Here is a 23,191-nt window from a genome sequence, read left to right on the forward strand (position 1 = left end):
ACAAAATGAAGAACTCAATAACACTCTTAAAAGGGCCTAACTCTGAGTTGAAGTTTATCCCAAAAGTGTCATGCTATATTTACAATAGACTTATCGCTCTACCCCCATTACGCTATAGCGCATTATTGACATTGTAGCACTTTACTATCAACAGAAACAGAATCTGTTTTGCAGCCTCATTGAATTCGCATTCCATTTTGATTATTAATAACTAAAACTCGTCCTATGGTACCATTTTGGAAACAACTATAAAGTAATATAAGCAAAACCGAGAAGAACCTGTGTTTACAATGGCAGTGATATAAGAGTCTCAAGGTAAAGATGTGGACTCCTTCTAATCGAGGTGGAAATCAAAGGAATGTCTATCTTACCATTATTTAAGTTATACAGCAAAAATTTGTAGTTTGTTCTCAGTAGAACAATATTATTTCCAAAAATGAACAAGGGTTCAATGACAAATATTATTGGCCATTCTACATGTTTCCTTAAATGCTCTGCAGGGATCATCATCAGTTTAGTCCATGACTCAACAACTCCATATTCTTTCATCAACCATAAAACCAAATGAGTATTAATGTCAAAACACAGACAAAGACAGTTATCCAAAACACCAAGCTTAGGTTCGGAATCCCTCCGACCATCGTGTTTTTGATTTTGAGGCAGTAATATTTCGCTGTAAGTCTCCTTCACAATATCAAAAGAAAGTATTGTAGTTTGTTCATAATCACCAACCCGGCTAACTACCCAATTTAGAGTGCCACTCACAAATTTACCTATGATTGTGAATCCAGTGGGAGGACAAGGAAAATTCTGGATAGTTGTCCAAGAATTTTCTCCAAAAGTATAAAGTCTCACATTGTGATTATTACGATTACCGTGAGGACGTACATCTAGTAGCACCTTGTACTTGTCATTAACATGGTCATACCCAAAACCATAATTTGCGACCCTCCATTTACCAATGGATGGAGATTTTTTGGATTTGAATCTGGTTGAAGGGTTCCACAATGTAACATAACCTTGAGTGATATCCAGCAGACACACTAACCCATTGCATTCTCCAAGAATACTGAACCTGTACTGTTCCATGCCGATTTCAACTGCTTTAATAGGTTCTGATGGCTTTTCCAACAATGGCTTCAAAGGGAGAGATACAATTCTTCCGAATCCGAATTCACTGGCAAAGATAATTTGAAGGTTGGTTATGCTTGGATCCATGGTTAACCTATGAAGGTGTCGCTTTGCAAATTGGGAATCGGAGATTAGGGTTTTCCATGATTTGCATACGTGCTTAAATTGCAGGAGAGATCTCACCGGATGCCTTAAGAGAATCTCAATGATGAGATCGTCCGGCAATGATTGGCGGTGAAGTAAGCCGTCGCCGTTTAATTTACGGCTAGTGTGAGTGTTTTCTTCTTCCATCTAAACCGTTGATATTGATAACTTGTGGTTATTGACCTAGGGCTTAGTGTGAGTGGTTTTGTTCTTCCATCTCTCGTTATATATTGTGTTCCTTGGGGTGTTTAAATACGGAGAATATTCTACTTATAAAAAAATCCTTGTATTTTTAAAGAAAATATTTGAACGATATTTAATTTTCATTAAATGGTTTAATATAAATATAGTAAGTGTTTTATAAAAATATTAAAGAGGAGGTGAATTCTTATTTACCCACCTCAAAAAGGTGGGTAAGGTTACCTTTAGTGTAAAATGCATTGAAAACATCCAATAATTGTTCTATATGATAAATAATTAAATGTATAAAAATTAAATGATGTCATCTAATTGGTGGAATGTACACTATCCATCTTTTTGTGATGGGTAGAGAAGTTATCCCCTAAAGAGGATTAGGACTAAATTTATTTGAGAAATGCTAATCAGTGTCCTCGGGGTAATGGTTAAAAACTTTAAAATAATTAGAGTGAAGACCCATTTTGGTCCCTCATAAATATTAGACGAGTCAAATTAGTCCCTCACAAAAAAATTGACCCAATTTAATCCCTTTCAAAATTTAACCGGATCATATTAGTCCTTCTGCTAATATTTTTCTCAAATCGTTTTTTCCTACTTCTAAACCGGTTCTTTTCATACTTTTAAACCGTGACTGGACTGACACATTGGATTTTTTTTAAATACTAAATTAATTTTTATTTTTAATTTCATTTTTTAAACAGTTCTCAATGAATAATATCAAAAAAAGACAAAATTATTTCTTATAAAATAATTTTTAAATAAGTAATTTTCATGATTTCTACTAATATTAACAAATTTTATACATAAATTTTTATCTACGAGGTCTCAAATCCAAGTCCCTTCAAGTTAAATGATTTTCACTTTACAACTAGACAAATCAATTTCTATCGTTAATAAAGTGGCTATCATTTACAACTAGAAAAATCAATTTCTATTGTTAGTAAAGTGACTATTATTTACAACGAGACAAATCAATTTCTATTGTTACTAAGTGACTATCATTTACAACTAGATAAATCAATTTCTATTGTTAATAAAGTGATTATCATTTACAACTAGACAAATCAATTTCTACGGTTAGTAAAGTGACTGTCAATAACAACTAGACAAATCAATTTCTATTGTTAGTAAAGTGACTATCATTTACAAATAGACAAATCAATTTCTATTTTATTAAATTGACTGTCATTTAATCGGAAGAGACTTAGGTTCGAGACCATATTAATACAAATTTTGTATTTTTTATTTTAAGTTTAGAATTGTTTAAGATTAACCACATGGGCCTGAGTTCAACTCCTTATAAGAAACAATTTTGGCTTTGTTATATTATTAATTTATAATTGTTTAAAAATGAAATTAAAAATAAAATTTTAAAAAATAAAAATAAAACAAAATCCAACATGGCAATCCAGTCACGATTTAAAACTAGAAAAAAACCGGTTTGAAAAAAATATTAACAGAAGGACTTATATGATCCGGTTAAATTTTATAAGGGATTAAATTGGGTCTATTTTATTGTGAAGGACTAATTTGACTCGTGTAATATTTGTGAGGGACCAAAATGGATCTTCACTCAAATAATTACTTTATGTCGGTAATCTGTGTATTCAATATTTGAAAATTGAAATATTAAAATTTTATAAATTTTTCTTTTCTAAGAATGTTTAACCATTGTTCCGATGGCACTAGTTAGCATTAGCAAGACCTGATATATTTTCGATCCAAAAAAGAAATGATAAGTGTGAGGCACAAATAAATTGTACGTGTGAGATAGATGGTGATGAAAAACTTAATATCTAAATAGTGCAAAGTGTATAAATAATATGTAGGTATTTTTGCCATATAATTTGATAATTCTTAAGGAGAGAAATGCTATAATGATACTCAAAATGACATATACACCGTATAAATATATCATCAAGTTTAGATTTTCCGATTTTTTATTATCTTTTACATGTCTTAAAATATGTGCTAGAGTTAAAATGAACTTTAAAATTACGGTGTAAGACATACGGTGTATAAAAGCGTCTTAGGAATATGGAAAGGAATATCATAATACAAAAATGCTATTCTTACACCAATTCGTACACCTACACCGTATGTACGGACGATACTGTTCATGTACGAACGACACTGTTCATGTACGGACGAATACTATTCATGTACGGACATTTATTTTTAATACCTGGACGTGCATTAACCAACTTCTTTATTGCATTAATCAAGTTTGATGACTGCTAAAAATTATTTTTAATACCTGAATATTGCATTAACCAACTTTATTACCGCATTAACCAAAATTTTCAACTGCATTAACTAAGTTTGGTGACTGTTAAAAATTATTTTTAATACCTGGATATTGCATTAACCAACTTCAGTACTGCATTAACCAAATGTTTACACTAGATTAATCAAATACGGTGAACAGTGTTTAGTGTAAATATTTGGTGTAATAAATGGTGTAAGAATAACATGCTCATCATAATATAAAGAGGTCAAGAAAGAAAGAAATTGGTGTTGGCCAGTCTACTTGCAATATAAAAATAAAATAATAATAATAATAGTGTGACAAAAATCAATAGTGTGACGTAGATAGTAATGCAAAACTTAAAATCAAGAAGGTTCTTTAAAAAATATAAGAATATCCAGAATGTGCAAATTAGTGTATAAAAGTAGTTATTTTTGCCATATAATTTGAACATTCGTGTGAATAGTGAGAGAAATGCCCAATAATATAATGAGGTAAGCAATAAAAGGAATATGAAGCTTATAGATAAAATGATGATGATGTGTGTGATAGATATTAATCGTAACTAGGATTGTTATGTATCGTTCGCGACAAAAATTGAACTAAATTATAATAAAAATTCACTAAATTAAATTAAATTTAGTTTTAATTTACTAAGAATCAAATTGAACTAAATTATATTGGTTTGATATATTGTTTCAAAATTTTGAATCGTACCGTACCATTAGAAGACAATTTTTCCCAAACCAAATCGTTAAATTATTTTTCTGTTTTGGTTCGGTTCGGGTTCAGTTTCAGTTCGGTTCAGTTTTTGTTACAGTTCGATTTTAGAATTATTTGTGCATAATGATTTGGTTCACTAACCAAACATAACGATTCAATTATTTTAACTTCAGCAGTTTGACAGTTCAGTTCAGTTCTTGAAATTTTTTGAATAGAGCTAATTATAAGCAACAAATAGTGGAGCAATGCAACCCCAAATATCTACTGGGTGCAAAGTGTAGTAGGTTCAGATTAAACAAGTTTTTGAGCTCCAAAGTTTAAAAACTATCGTGGTTGGATTAAGGTTTTTATGACTTGGATCCTTACAAATGTTGTGATATTGATTGCGGTTGTCACGCTGTGAATTATTCACAATTTATTCTTTAATATAAAAATAGTGAATAACAACATCAATATTGATATTACTTTGTTGCGACTATTTTTACAATTGTAGACAATTTTTTAAAATCGTGAGTAAAGTTTCGTTAAGTTCTCTAATTAAACGGTAGAGGGAACAATAACCATTTTTATTAGTCATGTCTACAACAATTTTAAGGGTGTTCATAGGAGTAAAACAAATTAAATGGCTTCCTAGGATACTTGAAGACATTGAAAAAAAACAAGATGAGCAAATGTGACAACAAATTAACAAATGCAAAGGTGAAGAAGCCAGTGCATCACAACATAACAAAACACATAGCAATTAAGTATCACTTTATTAGAGAAGTTGAAGCAACTAAAGAGATCAAACTCGACTACTGTAGGACATAAGAGATAAAGAGTTAATCCCTATTCAACCCCTTTTTGCCTAGAAGTTGCAGTACTACAAATAACATGTTTCACCTCGGACGCGGAATGCATTTAACCTCGGCTATAGTAGTGAGGTAATGAAGGGCGTTATGAAAATTTTACACTTTACCCATCGGTTAATATAAATCCGAGGGCTTAAGTTATATGTACATGGGTTTGAACCACAACATATGCGTTTCAATTATTTTCAAAACTAGCACATAAAACCTCTCGGGTTTTCAATAAAATCGAGTGATAACATATTATTTTTTTTAAATCGATACATTGTTTACACAGAATATTAATAAATTAATTTGCTTACAAACTACTTTGTTTACCTAAAATATTAATTGTTTACACATAAAAAATTAATTTTCCTGAAGATTTATAATTTCGATCTTCAAATCATAAAATTTTTTTGAAGAGAAAATATTGGGTGCCAATACTTTTAATTGCTTTTGTTTACATTTGTTTCTGAAATAAAACAAGAAAAACATTTAGATAAATAAATGATTTTCTACTAAATAAATATATAAAAACACAAACTTTAAACCCAAATCGTTTTCAGCTTTTGCAATCTATCGTAGATCTTTTTATGGCAAACCTTAAAGTGGCAGAATATTTTTTAAAATCATGAGTAAAGTGTCGTTAAGTTCTCTGACGAAACGGTAGAGGGAACAATAACCATTTTTATTAGTCATGTCTACAAAAAATTTTAAGGGTGTCCAAAGGAGAAAAATAACTTAAATGGCTTCCCAGGATACTTGAAGACATTGGAAAAAAACAAGATGAGCAAATGTGATAACAAATTAACAAATGCGGTGAAGAAGCCATTGGATCATAATAGAACAAAACACATAGCAATCAAGTATCATATTATCAGAGAAGCTAAAGCAAATGAAGAGATCAAACTCGACTACTGTAGGACATAAGAGATAAGGAGTTAATCCCTAGTCAACCCCTTTGTTCCTAGAAGTTGCTCTACTATAAATAACATGGTTCACCTTGGACGCGGAATGCATTTAACCTCGGCTACAATAGAGAGGTAATGAAGGGCGTTATGATAAGCTTACAGTTTACCCATCGGTTAATATAAAACCGAGGGCGTAAGTTATATGTACATGGGTTTGAACCACAACATATGCGTTTCAATTATTTTTAAAACTAGCGCATAATACCTCTCAATTTTTCAATAAAACCGAGGGGTGACAGAGAATTTTTTTAAATCGTTACATTGTTTACGCAAAATATTAATAAATTAATTTGTTTACAAGCTACTCTGTTTACCTAGAATATTACATTATCTACACAGAAAATGTTTCTGTTGCAGCAGGCATGGCAAACATGCATGACACAAAAAATGCAACAAATTAGTGACGTGAATGCCATGTCACAAAGTTGTGACGTTACACCCATGTCATTAAATAACAGATTTTCTTTTTTAATTTCGGTTTCATATTAGGAAGTTGCGACGTGGGCTACATGTCACTAATTTGTGATATGTATTTCACGTCACTAACGTTAATTTTAAAAAAACTGATATAATATTAATAAAAAAGGTTTTTATTAATATTTCTGATTCAAAATTAATAATATTAATAAAAAATATTTATTTAAAAATAAAATAAAAATTATAATATAATAATTAATAAAATATAATTAATAAAAAACTATGAATTAAAATTTAATTTAATATCTTACATTAATTAAAATTTTATGTCTTAGACAATTTTAAATTACAAATAAAAATAAAAATAAAACTAATCTTTATGGGTTTTCTGGGTCAGGAAATTCATCATAGTTAATGTCATTATCATTCTCTTCATCCGTCGGTGCACCACCAACTCATACGTTTCCGCCAAACGTTTGATTACCGCTTCCGTGGAATTGCATAAATAATTGCATTTTGTAACGCCCCGTATTTTCTAATTTTAATTTAATCGGAAATTAAATTATTATTTAGAATTATTTAGTATTTTCGTTGAACTAATTGGAGGAATTATGGAATATTGGTCTTTGGACCAAGTGTGATATTTAGTAATGAGGGGGTGTTAAGTTGTTGAGCCCATTAGTAAATTATGTTATGTTTTCATAAAACAAGGAAATAAGAGGAAATTGAGAAATAGAGGAGGAAACCATAAGAGGGAGAGAAGAAGAACTCATGGACAAAATCCATTTTCGTATTCATGGTGCAGTCCTCACAAAATGAGTCATAACTTTCTGCTTGTAGCTCCAAATCAGGTAATTCTTGAAGATTCGGATTCTGCACGAAATTTCCTTCGATTTTATATATTAGTTCGTGTCATGGAAGTTCTTGATGAGGGAGATAAGCGAGTTTAAAGATTGGAGATTCTTGCCAAATTTGATGAAAGAGGGCTTACGGGTTTGATGGAGAAGAAGGGGAAAAGTCCATATTCTTGGCTAAGGCAGGGCCGATCCTTTAAATTTGGGTGCCTTGGGCGAATCAAAAGAGTGGTGCCCCTATAAACTTTTTTTTAACAATAAATACATAAGGATAAAAGAAATAATTTCATAAAAAACACATTTTCATTTGACATTGTGCAAAAAGAATACAAGTATGGATCTTTAAATAAATGTTTATATTACATCAAAACATAAACCACTATAAAGACACTTCTTTTTCTTCTTCTTCTTCTCAGCATATGCAACACGGATAGGAATAGTTAATATTATTCTATAAGCTATGCATGCATTAGGAAAACAATTAAAAGTCTTTAAAGAACTCAATATCATATAGCTTGATTTGATTCAATTGTTAAAACTTTTCTAATAACTTTCAATTCTTCAAACAAAATTTCACCATCAAGATCAAGAGAATCGTCATGTTTTAAACAAGTTTCAAGATATTTACAACATGCTTTCAAGTCCCTATCAGATAATGATCTAAGTCTTTCAATACTAAACAAGAATCCAAAAATATTTTCATATATGCTATATTGCTCAAATCTTCTATCAAGTGAGTCAATTGTTTGATCTACAATACATAAGAAATAATGATTTTGAAAAGACTCTTCAGCAGACTTAAGATTCAATTGTGGGGGTTGAGATGGATTTTCATCATAGTGTTGTTTTCTATGAATTTAACGTTTTTGAATAAACACGCATTCAATCTTCATTTCATTCCCAATCTTTTCAGCACTAGCCTTAGCATTTACAAATCCAAATTCTCTATATTCTTTTATTAATTATTACTTTGTAGTGCCCTGTATATTTGTTAGCCAGTTTTTTTCAAAAAAATAAATTTTAGCAAATATTTTTATAATAGAGAAAAAAATTTGGTGCCCCTAAAATTATGGGGCCCTGGGCTCCCGCCCCGCGAGCCCGTGCTCAGGGCCACCCCTGGGCTAAGGTAAGGGGGATTCTTCCAGTTAGCATCTCTTATCGTATTGTAGATGATGATGTTGATTAGAGGTATTATTTAGGTCAATTTGATTATATGTTAGGTTGAGGTTTATGATGATTTTGAATAGGATCATATAATTGATTTGCCTATGTTGAATTATGTGCATAATTGTGTGTGAATTGATGTTATGGTATGAATATGGTGCTTTGTTAATGTTCTACTGTGTTCTTCCATGAAACTGGATCTATGAATATGAATCCCTAACTAAATGAGTGGAAGTTAGGTTCTTAATTTGTAAAATTGATATAGGATGATATGTTGTCGAAGTTAGATGAATCCTATATGTTAAAGTGTGCAAAAATTATGTTTTAGATCCAAAATCTCAGGCTGTAATGGTGAAAAACGAGTGGAAGACCAACTGGTATGATTGCAGGTTTTGGAAGGTCTCTGGCATTTTGCGCATGATACGCATATGAGGGACATTCCCAAGGGCCATACGCGTATGGTACGCGCCCTGTCCCGTCCAAAATTTCACTCTTCTTCCTGTACGCGTATGATACGCGTATGAAGAGGTGGGATTCTCGTATGATGAGGTGATACGCGTATGGTGTGTTTTTCAGTGGAAATCAGCCTCTGCTGATACGCGTACGGCTAGGAGTTGTGCAGAATTTTCGCGTTTTGTGATTTTTTGAAAGTTTGATGATGCGTAACTTTTGAACCGTTGGCCTGTTTTAAGTGCCATTTCGAGCAGGATGAAGCTTATGAAATATTATTTTTGTTATAATGAGGAAATAAGCAGTAGCTTGAATTTATTTTTAAACCATGATTTGCTTATTTTGATGAATGATGTGTCGTTTCGTAATGATAACTTATCTTTCATCAATGAGGTTAATGTCATTTTGTAATTCCTTCTAGTTGATGTTGATTTCCTAAAGGAATTCGCGCTTGCTTTACCAGTTCAAAAACTAGATTCACCCTTGTCGATGTTGATGGGCATGTCTCCTTCTTCAGGGAAATTGACAGCGTTGCCTCAATGCTTCCGTTAAACCAGTTTGAAACTCAGCCTACAACTTTAGTCAGAAGCCCCATAACGAGCCACCGATTTGCTGACATTAACCTGGATATGTTGTTGTATTGTATCTCCTAATCATCGTCCTCCATCTTCTTATCCGCGAATTTTTTCCATCTCGACACAGCCAACAGAAACTTCAAAGTTCATTCATGACCGCTGGGATCTCCATATGGCTTATCTGATTGCATGACTTTTAGGATCTGATGAGGCGTAACACATATTTGTATTGTCACGATGTTGGGGGAAGGTGAGAGCGAGTATGTTGTGAACAATAGTTAACGGAGAGAGTTCCAAAATAAAACTGGATCTTACATGATAAAGTGGTTATCTAGATACGACTTGTATGGCCCGAGAAAGTTTTACAGGAGCCTCACGGTAGACGCCAAATGTTCTGGCAGAACACATTTGGATAACCTTCCGAAGTTAAACCGATAAGGCTGCAACTCTATGGTGTTTGTTAGGAGGAAGATGAAGGATGACTGGTGTCATAGGTTTCCACTCCTTTTTAAGTTATTCATCGGTTCAGGTCACTATACATAGATATTGGACAGATTGAAATATTCGAGTGGCACGATCGTGACATGCGTGTACTCAAGAAGAAGGTCTTGCCTATCTCTCGGGTGGGAGCTCATATTTATAGTGAAATGCTTGATCTAATGATCATTAAGTAGCTTCTTAATGCTTGTAACCGTCCATAATTATTATAACGTCTTCATTAATATTTCACTAATCATTTGTAAAATATTAAGTAGCTTCTTAACGCTTGTAACCGTCCATAGTTATTATAACATCTTCATTAATATTTCATTAATCATTTGTAACCGTCCATATTTTTAATTTACAAGTGCAAAATATAAAATATAAAGAAAAAAAATAACTATATTTATGGTTAATAAAACATTAACAAGTTGAATATATGACTATCAAAATATTCAACTTTATTTAACTTTTCAAAGTAAAAAAATAGGGTTAAATACGTTTTAAGTCCCTATAAATATGTGACCCTGTATTTTTAGTCCTTATAAAATTTTCTTTCAATGAATAGTCCTTCTAAAAATTTTATGCATGTAATTTCACTCCCTTCTCTAAAACCAATGTGTATTTTAGAATGATTATTTTGCAGACATGTTCATAATGTTTTACAAAGTTTCGATGTGAAGAGACTGTCACTTTACAAATACTGATGGTATATGGCTTAAATAGTAACTAAGCTTGGATAAAAAACGAAAATGAAATGAAGTTCTTATTTATAGAAGTTCCTAAAGTTGCATAAAGACGAGTATGCCCCTCAACTCCTTTTGAGTGGAAAACATTTTGTGAAGGCCGCGCCCGCGGAGGGAAAGGGGGGGTCTGCGGCCGCATAGTAGCCCAACTTGGAGATCATGGGAACGTGGCAGTTACTCCTCTGGTGGAAAATGGTCATGTCACCGCGCTTCCTTCAGCGGGCGCTTAGCTGGACCCTGTGTACAAAATGACTGAAAATCTCAATTTTTTTTTTGTTTTTTCGCTTGTTTCTTCAAACAGAGCTCCAAATGCACACAAAACCTAAAAATAAAGAAAACACAAGCATAATACAAGAAAACAACAACAAAAACTACAGAAAACATGTGATATTCGAGTAAAAAACATAGTGCGATTCAGTGTTATCAATACCCTAGTCAAAGACCTAAATGCTCAGACAAACAGTTGCGTTAAGTATAAACAAATGGCTTATGACCCAATGACTTAGATAAAAGTGACTTAAAGTATTGCAATGTATCAGATAAGATTAACTTGCTTTAAAGAAATGCAAAGACTAAAATAAGATAAATGGCTCAATGACGTAGGATGATTAGATAGAAATGGTGGATAAAATTTAGGATATGACACACATTAAAGTGATTAAGCTCTAGTTTTTTTTTCGACCTCATGGGAAAGTCATGCTTGAATGCTCTCCTGGCTTTCTTTGCTCTACAACATTCCTCACACGCCTGACTTGGTTCCTTCACCTAAGAAAAGCCATACACCATCTTAGGTGTCCATGCCAGTGATCAACCGTGTTGATATCTATATTAAATGTCTTGTTGTCTCCCAATGGTGCTTTCAAAGTCATTGTGTTGGTGTAAGCCCTAGAGACCAATACTTTTGGTTATTTTATCAAACTATTTATTATTAATAAAAATAATTTCTTTATTGGGTTTATTTTTACAAAATAATAAAGTCTCTAGAATAGTTAGTCTATTTAATGAAATGTTAAGTGTGATTTAACCAAGTGAACATAAGGATATTATTCTTAAAATATTCGTAGTCGAGCTTTATACGAAGTGGAGTAAGATTAAAGCATTAAGACTATTATATAGATAGGTTGAGATTGCATTTCATGAATCAAGGATAAGGAGTTATCAAGTCTTAACATAGGTATGAATATTAGGAGTAACATTTATACTGGATTGACCAACTATGCGAGTACTACATAAAATGCTATGAAAAGTGTCATAAGTTATTATAATGGTGATAAGTGTGTATACCATCCTTCGACCTAAAACCACTATTATCCGTAACTAGATGACCATATAGACAGTTGAGGGAAGGTAGACATACAAACTAACAATTAAAAGGATAACATACTTACCTTTCAACGTCAGTGTCGACACTTTGATTTGTGTGATATCAGGTCGGAGGCTTTGTTGACAATTCCAAATTGAATGCTCTTTCCCTCCAATCATGCTTTTGGGGTCCTAGAGAGGCTGCTTTTCGTTGGCTATTGTTCGGATTCTATACTTGGCTAATTCAGCTGGTGCTTGCCCGAGGTACCTTAATGGGTGTAGCCTCTGTCATCATCAACGTACAATGATAACAATCTTGCGCACTTGTTCTAACGTACGCTGCAATTACTGAATTCTTGTTGTAATAATTATTTGATTCGCTGTAAATAGAGGTATCATGAATCGATTGGCCTGTTCAGTTTTATCCCATGACACCGTCACATAGTCTTTTGATAATTAGAGTCGTTTTTGCCTCAGTACCTCCATAACATTAAGAGAGAACGTCGTATTAAACAGTTGTAAAGTTACTAGTAATTCCCTTCCAAAGAAAATAAGAGTGGTACAACACTCTATTGTGTTAGATAACATATGAATATTTAGCATCTATTATACGTTTAAATCACTCTCGAACTCCAGGTATTCGATAATTACTCATCAATTATATATATATATATATATATATATATATATATATATTAATCTTAAGATGTAAAGCGTAATGATAACTTATCTTTCATCAACGAGGTTAGTGTCGTTTTGTAATTCCTTCTAGCTGATGTTGATTTCCTAGAGGAATTCGCGCTTGCCTTACCGGTTCAAAAACTAGATTCACCCTTGTCGATGTTGATGGGCATGTCTCCTTCTTCAGGGAAATTGACAGCGCTTCCTCAATGCTTCCGTTAAACCAGTTTAAAACTCAGCCTACAACTTCAGTCAGAAGCCCCCTAACGAGCAACCAATTTGCTGACATTAACCTGGATATGTTGTTGTATTGTATCTCCTAATCTTCGTCCTCCATCTTCTTATCCTCAAATTTTTCCATCTCGGCACAGCCAACAACAACTTCAAAGTTCATTCATGGCCGCTGGGATCTGCATCTGGCTTATTTGATGGCATGATTTTTAGGATCTGATGAGGCGTAACACATAGTTGTGTTGTCACGATGTCGGGGGAAGGAGCGAGTATGTTGTGAACAATAGTTAACGGAGAAGGTTCCAAAATCAAACTGGATCTTACATGATAAAGTGATTGTCTAGTTACAACTTGTGTGGCCCGAGAAAGTTTTACAGGAGCCTCATGGTAGACGCCAAATGTTCTTGCAGAACACATTTGGATAACCATCCGAAGTTAATCCGACGAGGCTGGAACTGTATGGTGTTTGTTAGGAGGAAGATGGAGGGTGACTGGTGTCCTAGGTTTCCACTCCTTTTTAAGTTATTCATCGGTTCAAGTCACTATACATCGATATTGGACAGATTGAAAGATTCGAGTGGCACGATCGTGATATGCGTGCACTCAAGAAGAAGGTGTTGCTTATCTCTCGGATGGGAGCCCATATTTAAAGTGAAATGCTTGATCTAATGACCATTAAGCAGCTTGTTAACGCTTGTAACCGTCCATAATTATTTTAACGTATTCATTAATCATTCATTTATCATGTGTATGTAACCGACTCTATCAATGGCTTGTAACAGTTTATGACCATTGACCTTTCTGTAACTGAGCTGATCATGATAGCTCTAAGTTATTATCCCAACTTCCGATCCTTAGCTGCTGTAGCAGCAGCTCGGCTGCTAGTATTTCTCGGCACAGAGAATTATGGCATGTATACTAACAAATAAGAGAAAAAAACCCATATTTTTAAGGGTTAATGAACTTTTTCGTCCCTTTAAATATTTCAAATTTCGTTTTTAGTCCCTCCAAAATTTTCCTTCAAGAAATCGTCCCTTCAAAATTTTTCTTCTAAACTATTGGTCACTAACGTCAAATTTCATAGCTAATTCGTGGCTAAAGTCGTAGCTAATCTCTAGCAAAAATGATTTTAGGGACCAATAATTTTGATGAAAAATTTTGAAGGGAAGATTTCTTAAAGAAAATTTTTGGAGGGACTAAAAACGAAATCTGCAATATTTAGAGGGACCAAAAAATTCATTAACCCTATTTTTAATTAACAAGTGCAAAATATAAAATATGAAGAAAAAAATAACTATATTTATAGTTAATAAAACATTAACAAGTTGAATATATGACTATCAAAATATTCAACTTTTTTTAACTTTTATAAGAAAAAAAAAGGTTAAATACGTTTTTAGTCCTTATAAAATGCGACTTTGTATTTTTAGTCCTTATAAAATTTTCTTTCAATGAACAGTCCTTCTAAAATTTTTATGCATGTAATTTCCCTCCCTTCTATCAAACCAATGTGTATTTTAGAATGATTATCTTGTAGACATGTCCATAATATTTTAATAAATTTCTGGAAAAAAAACTCAAAATTTAATATCTAAGTTTAGATTTTCATTACTTTTATCATTATTTTTTGAAATTTGAAAAAATTCATATTTAACTCTTCTCGTTTTAAAAAATTCTAAAACTTAGTAAATAAATATTTTACAGTATTCTAAACATATATAAAAAAAATTAGAGAAAATGGGTGATGCATTGACAGTGTAAAATGTTTTTACACTTTCAACCAATCACCACCATGTATTCAATTAAACCACTCTTTTATTTAAAAAATAATTTATTGACATGACTAATTGATAGCTTTCTATTGGATGTGAACTACCTTTTAACTCCAAAAATTATTCAAAAATTTAAAAATTAAAATTTATCAATTTTCAAAATTTTAAAAAATACCATAGACTGAAATTGCATACATAAACATCCATTTAAAGAAAATTTTATAGGACTAAAAATATACGGTGACATATTTATTGGAACTAAAACGTATTTAACCAACAAAATATTAATATAATCTTTATGGTTACGATCCTTCTAATTTATCGTATAGTATTGCCACATTTTGTGCACTTACTTTACTTTATCTCTATGGCCGATTGTTCAATATAAGTTGTGAGAATCAGGAACCCCACGAAAAGATTGAAGAAGAAAATATGATCGGCAAGGGCTTACTTCAGTGCCAATCATTTTCGGATGATCTCATCATAGAGATCTTTTTAAGGCTTCCGGTAAGATCTCTCCTGCAATTGAAGTGCGTGTGCAAATCATGGAAAACCCTAATCTCCGATTCCCGATTCGCAAAGCGACACCTTCATATGTTAACCATGGATCCAAGCATAACCAACCCACAGTTTTTCTTTGGTCGAGGAGACGGCAAAATTGTATCTCTCCCTGTAAAGTCATTGTTGGAAAGCCCATCAGAACCTACTGAAGCGGTTGAGTTCACCATGGAACATAATTTTCGTGTTCTTGGTTCATGCAATGGGTTGGTGTGTCTGTTGGACGTCGATGAAGGTTATTTTATACTGTGGAACCCTTCAACCAGATTCAAATCCAATAAATCTCCATCCCTGAATTTATTATTTGAAAAATGGGGTATAGCATATTATGGTTTTGGCTATGACCATGTTAATGACAAGTACAAGGTGCTACTAGATGTACGTCCTCACGGTAATAGTAATAATCACAATGTGAGACTTTATACTTTTGGAGAAAATTCTTGGACAACTATCCCGAATTTTCCTTGTCCTCCCACTAGATTCACAGAAAAATTTGTGAGTGGCACTCTAAATTGGGTAATACTTAGATGGGTGGGTGATTATATACAAACTAGGATTCTTTCCTTTGATCTTGCGGAGGAGACTTATACCGAAATATTACTGCCTCAAAATCATAAACATGATGGTTGCAGGGACGCCAAACCTAAGCTCGGCGTTTTGGATAACTGTCTTTGTCTGTCTTTTGACACTGGAACTCATTTGGTTCTGTGGTTAATGAAGGAATATGGAGTTGCTGAATCATGGACTAGACGGACGATGATCCCTGCAGAGCATTTACAGAAACCTGGAGAACAAGGGCTATATTATGTCATTGAACCGTTGTTCATTTTTGAAAATAGCATTGTTCTGCTGAGAACAATCAGTGCATTTCTCTTGTATGACTTAATTAATGGTACCATGAATATTCCTTTTATTTCCACCTCGATTAATAGGAATCAATTTCTTTACCTGGAGAGTCTCGTCTCGCCGCAATTGTAAACACTCATTTTGTTGCAGCTCTCTTTACACATAATGGTTTTGTCACAACTGGTTTAGTACTTTCGTTTTATAGATCAATGAGCCTACCGACTACATATTGGTTTAGTACTTTAGTTTTATAGATCAATGAGCCTACTGACTACATATTACTACAAATCATTTACGTTGTTTAAATTTTGTATTTAAGATTATTTAATTACTAAATATGATATTTTCTTTAGTTTTTTGAATCTTTTTATTTTTGAGTATTTGTATTTGCTTTCTACACTAATTGATAGTCTTTACAGTAGTTACTATCTTGCTGCTATCCACTACCACTATATCATTTTAGTATTTTAGAGGATTCTTGCTACACGATGGTGCCCCGCTTCTGGACTGTCTTTACAAGAATAGTGTGCTTGTAGCCAAAAACTATATCACCGTTCATAAATGATATAACCAAAACAACAATATTACACTGCTTTTATTCATGTTAAGAAGCACTGTTCTACCAACCAATTACTACACATTAAGAATAATTTGATGTCTCCAACCTTAAATGAAACATTAAACTTGATTTCGGCCTAATCTTATTATTTATATTGAGAAATACTTATTATTTGTATTGAGAAATGTTCATTCTATACTCTCATGCCACCGTTAAAAGTTCATTTTGTCTTTGGTGTTTGGAGATGCATCTCCGAACGTATCTATTTTCATCATTTCACAGTTCAAATTGAAGAGGCGACCTTATTATGTAAGAAATTACTCGGGAGATGCATCTCCGTATGTGAAAAAAGTGAGTCCGAAGATGCATCTTCGTACACATCATTTATTTCAAAAATGTGTTGGTGATCCAAAGATGCGTCTCCGGACGCTTTCTTTCATTAACCCGCGTCAGGTTTTCGAGCACCTCAAAGTGCAATGCAATGATGCCCGGTTTTTAATGTTGTCATTCCAATGCTTGTTTGGATTGTTTTTCTTTGCATTTTATTCTTGATTTAATTTGTGAAGCGGATACTTGATTCCGTTTATGCTTTCTTGTTATTACTAATGTGTTTGTTGTCTTGTGCAAGGCATTTCAAGAGAGTTTTCGATCGTTTATTTCGATTGAAAAGCATTTGCATTTCTCTTCATGTGTGGATTTGATTTTGCTTCCAAAGCGATTGATTTTGTCTCATTCCATGAGATGTATATATTGCTTGTGTTTTTGTCTGGACTTGTGTTTTTATGCAAGTTTATTGTTTACATTCGGATGTATCCGATATGTTTCGATTGTGATTTATTTTCACATCGACGATACTTTAATGCTTATGTCAGATTATTGGATTTCTAATTTCTTGTGTTATTTATGTCATCTTACGCGGAGATTTTCGTGTTTCTCTGCTTTGCTTACTTATTATGGATTGTTATCTGTTTGGTACTTTCTTGTCCCTTTTTATGATTCCGCATTTTTTCTGCTTTCCTTGCCATGAGAAGTATGAATAAACATGCATGACTTGGAGTTTAAACTTTAGGTGGGCAATGTTGTTTTAAAAGACCTTTAGAAGGCAATTCCTACTTGTGCTTGCGTGTTTAAAGTCCTCAAGAAAGGCAATTATGTGTGTTTATATTTGTTCCCAAAGACCTCAAAGAAGGCACCCCCTCCCCAATTCCCTTTTGATAAGTCCTCAAAGAAGGCAAGTGAAAAGGGCCCACAATGGGCCCCCACCTTTCAAGTAGATCGTTCTTAGCTTGCACCACGCGTCGATGCTTCGAACAGTGCGCTCTTATTATCGTGTCGGTCAAGTGGAAAGGGCCAGCAATCGGTACTGTAACACCCCAATTCTACCCAATAAGTTATTCATAAATCCGAGTATAAAAATTCCAAACATACACAAGGGATATCGCATTTAGTCATTTAAATCATTTACGGCATACACGCCTTCAACATCGATACATAGCACATTTATTCAAACGGAAAAATCTATAACAATTAATTTAGTCTTTAAAAGTCACTTCATCAAATAAAATTTTACCACGCAGCGGATTCAAAAAACTTCCCAAAAATTAAGTTAACATCATAGCATCTTCGCAAAATAACTTTAAGTTACACACCAATAGCAAAACATCACTAAAAATTCAGCAAAGCAAACATAAACTAAAACATGTGTTTGCCCCCCGAGTGCTACGTATCAGAGCGACAAACGACTCGACTCACGGCGGCTAATCTTCACTCACTGCTATCACCTGCACGTTACCAGTATAAAGGCAACGGTGAAACAAATAAAAGGTGAGATATCAAACAATATATGCAGAGCTATGATAAACAATATATTTAGGTTCAAGTTATAATATTCATCACTTTGAGGTATAATCGTTACCGACTAATTCACCTCACTATTTCAACCGAAATGACACACGTCACAATATTACAAACGAATTCAGATTCAAGTCACGACAATTCACACAATATCATACGTCAAACCACACAAATTAATAATCATACAAAATGAAATGCGACTCTAACTAATGCAAATGCATGTGGTACCCAGGGCTTCAACCCCCAACGCCAATTGCCAATTATTAGAGGCATTCAACAGGCATGAGCCTTCGTCAGTGTTTGTCAATCCAGGCCGTCAAAAAAATGCAATTCATGCGAATCGATGAATGCAACATCACAAATATATTCCCCATAAAAATTGTCACGAGGCATACGCCTATATCACAACTATTACCAATAATTAGAGGTAACTCATCGTCACTTTATTTCCCACGCTTCACAATAATTTACGAAATAGTAATTTCACATTGTTACTGGACATAGGCCTACAACCTTGTATCAATGCATCACAACAACAAATTAACAGCAACAACTCAACATCAACAACTCAACAGCAACAAGTCAACAACAAAATATCACGACAACATGTCAACACCGGTAATTCACAGCAATTCACAAAGTAGTAGCATCACAATATCACGATACATCACAACAACAAACTAATACAGTTAATCCAACAACAATAATCAATATGCGTTCCTTAATTATTCGAACAACTCTCGCTCTATACCGGCTATTTCGTTTATCGGTTAAATTCATTAAGTAAACTACTCCTTCTATCATTAAGTCACACTACTGCTATTTGATGTTATTTCCTTTTCCTACTGTTATATCACATATACTGAGATTTATATTTTTGATGTTTGCATTATTTAGATTTAATTCTCTGTTACTTAAAATCCTACGATTATCTATCTGTTATGAATCAGCCTGTTAAATTGTTCCAGATACTAAAATTATCTTTCTGCTATTATGTATCAATTGTCAGTATATTGTTACTACTAAATTTATCAGAATGAAAATTAAAGGAAATTATACTAAGTATCTTCAAGTCTCCTCATTAAAACAATGCTATGAAGGATAAAATGTGGCCCCCGCCTTTTACATAGGGGACGTCCGTCCCTGCCCCTTACTTCCACAATTGGGGCGCCCACCCCATACTTAAGGGGCCCCAGTCCCAACGTTGGGACTATGAATAATTTTTTTTCCAACTAACTTGGGACGCCACCCCTAATTGGTGGCCCCCTTCCCAAATTTTTCCTTCTTTTATTAATCTATCGTAGTCCCTTCATTTTCAACACAATATATATTCCCAGAACTGGTTTATATCCCTAGATTAGTACATGTTTTCCAAAAAATTAACAACACATAAATTCCATCATTACAGGTTTGTCGGTCAAATTTATTAGAATAATTACATTCACCAAATCATAAACCAATACAATTAATCAATATTCAGCACACAACAACAATTTCATATGTAAAACACAGCAAACACCACAATCATACCAAACACAAAGATAAAAATTATAACTCCGAAACCCCACATACGGTTTATCATATCCCCATTTATAGAGCAAGAACCCCACCCTTTCCGGTCGAATGTTCAAACTTAGCCTTGCCTCCTCTATGCCTCTTCTCTCAGCAACCTTCACGTCATCTCTTCTCCCAAAATCCGTGTGTTATGTTATTGACACCAAAAACCTAATCCTCTTATTTTATTTAACTTCACCCAATTATAATGTTATAATTCCACTTAATTAAATAATATTATTTATCTTACTGGTCCTACTATTTTCACCTCCACCAATACTAACACCATCACATAAATTGAGCTCATATAATTTCTCTTATAACTCAAATATTATTTCTATTAATATTCTACAACTCAACTCATCAATTGAATAATTCCAACATAGTAATTATACCGATAATTTCCAACATTAATGAAAAAATTCCGAACTAATTTAATTAAATAATTAATTAAATTATTGGGGCGTTACAGGTACCCCACAATTTGTCTTTAGCTCGCGTTGGTCAACGCTGATGCTACGATACAATCTCATCTTCTACTCTTCTTGCCGTGATGACATGATATCATGGTTAAAATCTTTATCTCCCACTTTGCTTACCTCGGTGACTCGATATCTTGGTTAAGCTCCCCTTTTGTCCTACCCTGATGGCGGATATCATGGATATGTGTGTGCTACTTGAGCGAGTGGATACTCCTCAAGCTTTTTGGTTTGGTTTTCTTGACTTGGTCAAGTTCTTGATTGATTGACATTTTTACCTTGCTTGTTGGCAGTTTCATGCATGTATTCCTGTTACGTGCATGTTTACCTAATTCATGTTTAGGTTTATTTTGGTATCACATGTTTGTCCTAATAACATGTTAGCATTGCTTGTTTGCTTGATACCTTTCACATGTATTCATGTTACATGCTTACCTTGATTGTTGGCACTTTCATGCTTGTATTCCTGTTACGTGTATGTTTACCTAATTCCTTTTTAGTTTATTTTTTATTCTAGTTCACATGCATTTATGATTCATGTTCATATGTTTTATTTGTCATTCCTGTTCACATGACATATTTGTGATGCATGTTCACGTGCTTATCTCTGACTTCATATTACTCTCATATTAATTTCCCAATTTTTATCTCATGTCTTCATCCCATTTGAACATATTACATGTTTCATCACTCCACCAAAATGGATATCTCCAAAAAGGGCTTCTTTTATTATGTCCTTTGTTGCATTGGTACGAAACCATACGGCTATCACAACCACATAAATTTCCAAATCTAGATGTTATAATGGAAGAAGACATAGTAAAACCTTTGGATGAGTTTGTCTTCAAATGTGACATTTGAAACGAAACTGAACAACAACAATGAGTATGGGTGTTCTTGTCTTCTTCCCGACGATGTCGACAGCGTTGGTGTTAGGGCTTGCTTGTTTTTTCAACGGAAAAATGGATACTTAGTGTTTAACATATATAAAGAAACACCAGTGTGTAACAATGAAAGCTGGGTTATATGTATAGCGGTGAAAAATTGAGACCAAAGCCATTTGATTGACTTAGCTCAGACATTTTAGTAGAATCGCCACCGCGCTTTATTGTTTCCAAATGAAATGGGAAAACGAGCGAAATAAAACCCATAGAATTTTTTAAAATAAAAATTGATAAAATAAACAGAGATCTTAGGTTCGGGGGTTTGGTTATGCAAGGGGAAGGTATTAGCACCCCTCACATCTACGATACTCCATAGGAACCACTTTGAAGTATATGTTATTATTTGTTGTTATTATAAAATGTTTATGTGTTTTGTTTAAATAGAGTGGGATGGTGAGAAAAGAAGATTTTAAAAGTGTGCTCGACACAACATTGCATCGTGTGCCTACATACCCTTTAAGTGCATTAGGGAAGTCAGAGCATTTGTAGTTCCCTTTAAAAGGAAAATAAAGAGCCAAGTGAAAAAATATTTTTGGGTGTTGAGCTTTAGCAATACTCAATGGGTTTTTAAAATGTTAAGCTTGAACAATACTTAACAAGTTTTTAAAAGGTGCCAAGCTTTAACAATACAAGGCAAAGGTGATTAAAAGAGTGGTGGTTGAACTTTAACAATACAAAACCAAGGTTGATTTAAAAGAGGTTAAACTCTAACAATACAAAACCATTTTTAAAACAAGGAGAAAGTGCTAAGCTTTAACAATACAATACACAAAGTAAAAGAGTTGGAAAAGAGAGTGAGTACCTTGGCGATTTTAGTAAATATCATTCTCATTCCATTGGATTTTTAGCATCGATGAGGAATCATACATCTCAAGCAAGCATTAAGGGTGAATATCTCAAGTGGTGTACGAGACATGTTGTGTATATCATGGATACAATCAAGGCGAGTATAAACAAAGATATCAATGTATAAACTCAAGTATAAAAGTTTATGAATAAAAGGGATGACATACCTTAAGATCATATCATGTATGTATGAGTATGATGTGTGATGGATTGATAAATATCTCATGAATGTGGGGTTAGTTCAACAATGTATATATACAAAGATAATAACATAACCAAAACATAAATGTACAAAGATGTAAATTAAAAGCATATATACATATATACACGTGGATAAACAAAGAAAGATCATGGCAACAGAGTTAATATAAACATGGTATTGCATTAAACTTTAAAAGATCAAAGGATCACAAGATTAGGGTTTTAGCATATGTTCACTATCCTAATCATTTTCTAAAGTTGAATAAACCCTAAATGAACAACTAAGGGATCATGGTATAAACTTCAAAGAAAGCTAGGGTTAGTCCTAAAATAATCACAAAAGTTCACTCAAAACAATTGGTGAAGAAATCATTTAAAAAAGGTTTGATTAAAAGGCATTTAAAAGGCATAAAAACATCATTTTTGATTTAAT

General features: G+C 33.2%; 2 protein-coding genes across 2 annotated transcripts; one reads left to right on the forward strand and one right to left on the reverse strand.

Annotated features, from left to right (window-relative positions):
• Positions 1-285: 285 nt before the first annotated feature.
• On the reverse strand, positions 286-1,422 carry LOC131597027 (F-box/kelch-repeat protein At3g23880-like). Its single transcript, XM_058869749.1, has one exon. The coding sequence runs from the start codon at positions 1,420-1,422 to the stop codon at positions 286-288; it is 1,137 nt and encodes a 378-aa protein (XP_058725732.1).
• Positions 1,423-15,520: 14,098 nt separating this feature from the next.
• LOC131597028 (F-box/kelch-repeat protein At3g23880-like) lies at positions 15,521-16,453 on the forward strand. Its single transcript, XM_058869750.1, has one exon. The coding sequence runs from the start codon at positions 15,521-15,523 to the stop codon at positions 16,451-16,453; it is 933 nt and encodes a 310-aa protein (XP_058725733.1).
• The last annotated feature ends 6,738 nt before the right edge of the window (positions 16,454-23,191 follow it).

The sequence above is a fragment of the Vicia villosa genome, linkage group LG4 (assembly GCF_029867415.1).
Source record: "Vicia villosa cultivar HV-30 ecotype Madison, WI linkage group LG4, Vvil1.0, whole genome shotgun sequence".
Classification (NCBI taxonomy): Eukaryota; Viridiplantae; Streptophyta; class Magnoliopsida; order Fabales; family Fabaceae; genus Vicia; species Vicia villosa.

Excerpts from the sequence above, each read along its gene's own strand:
- LOC131597027 (XM_058869749.1), bottom strand. The coding sequence starts at position 1,422 with ATGGAAGAAGAAAACACTCACACTAGCCGTAAATTAAACGGCGACGGC.
- LOC131597028 (XM_058869750.1), top strand. The coding sequence starts at position 15,521 with ATGGATCCAAGCATAACCAACCCACAGTTTTTCTTTGGTCGAGGAGAC.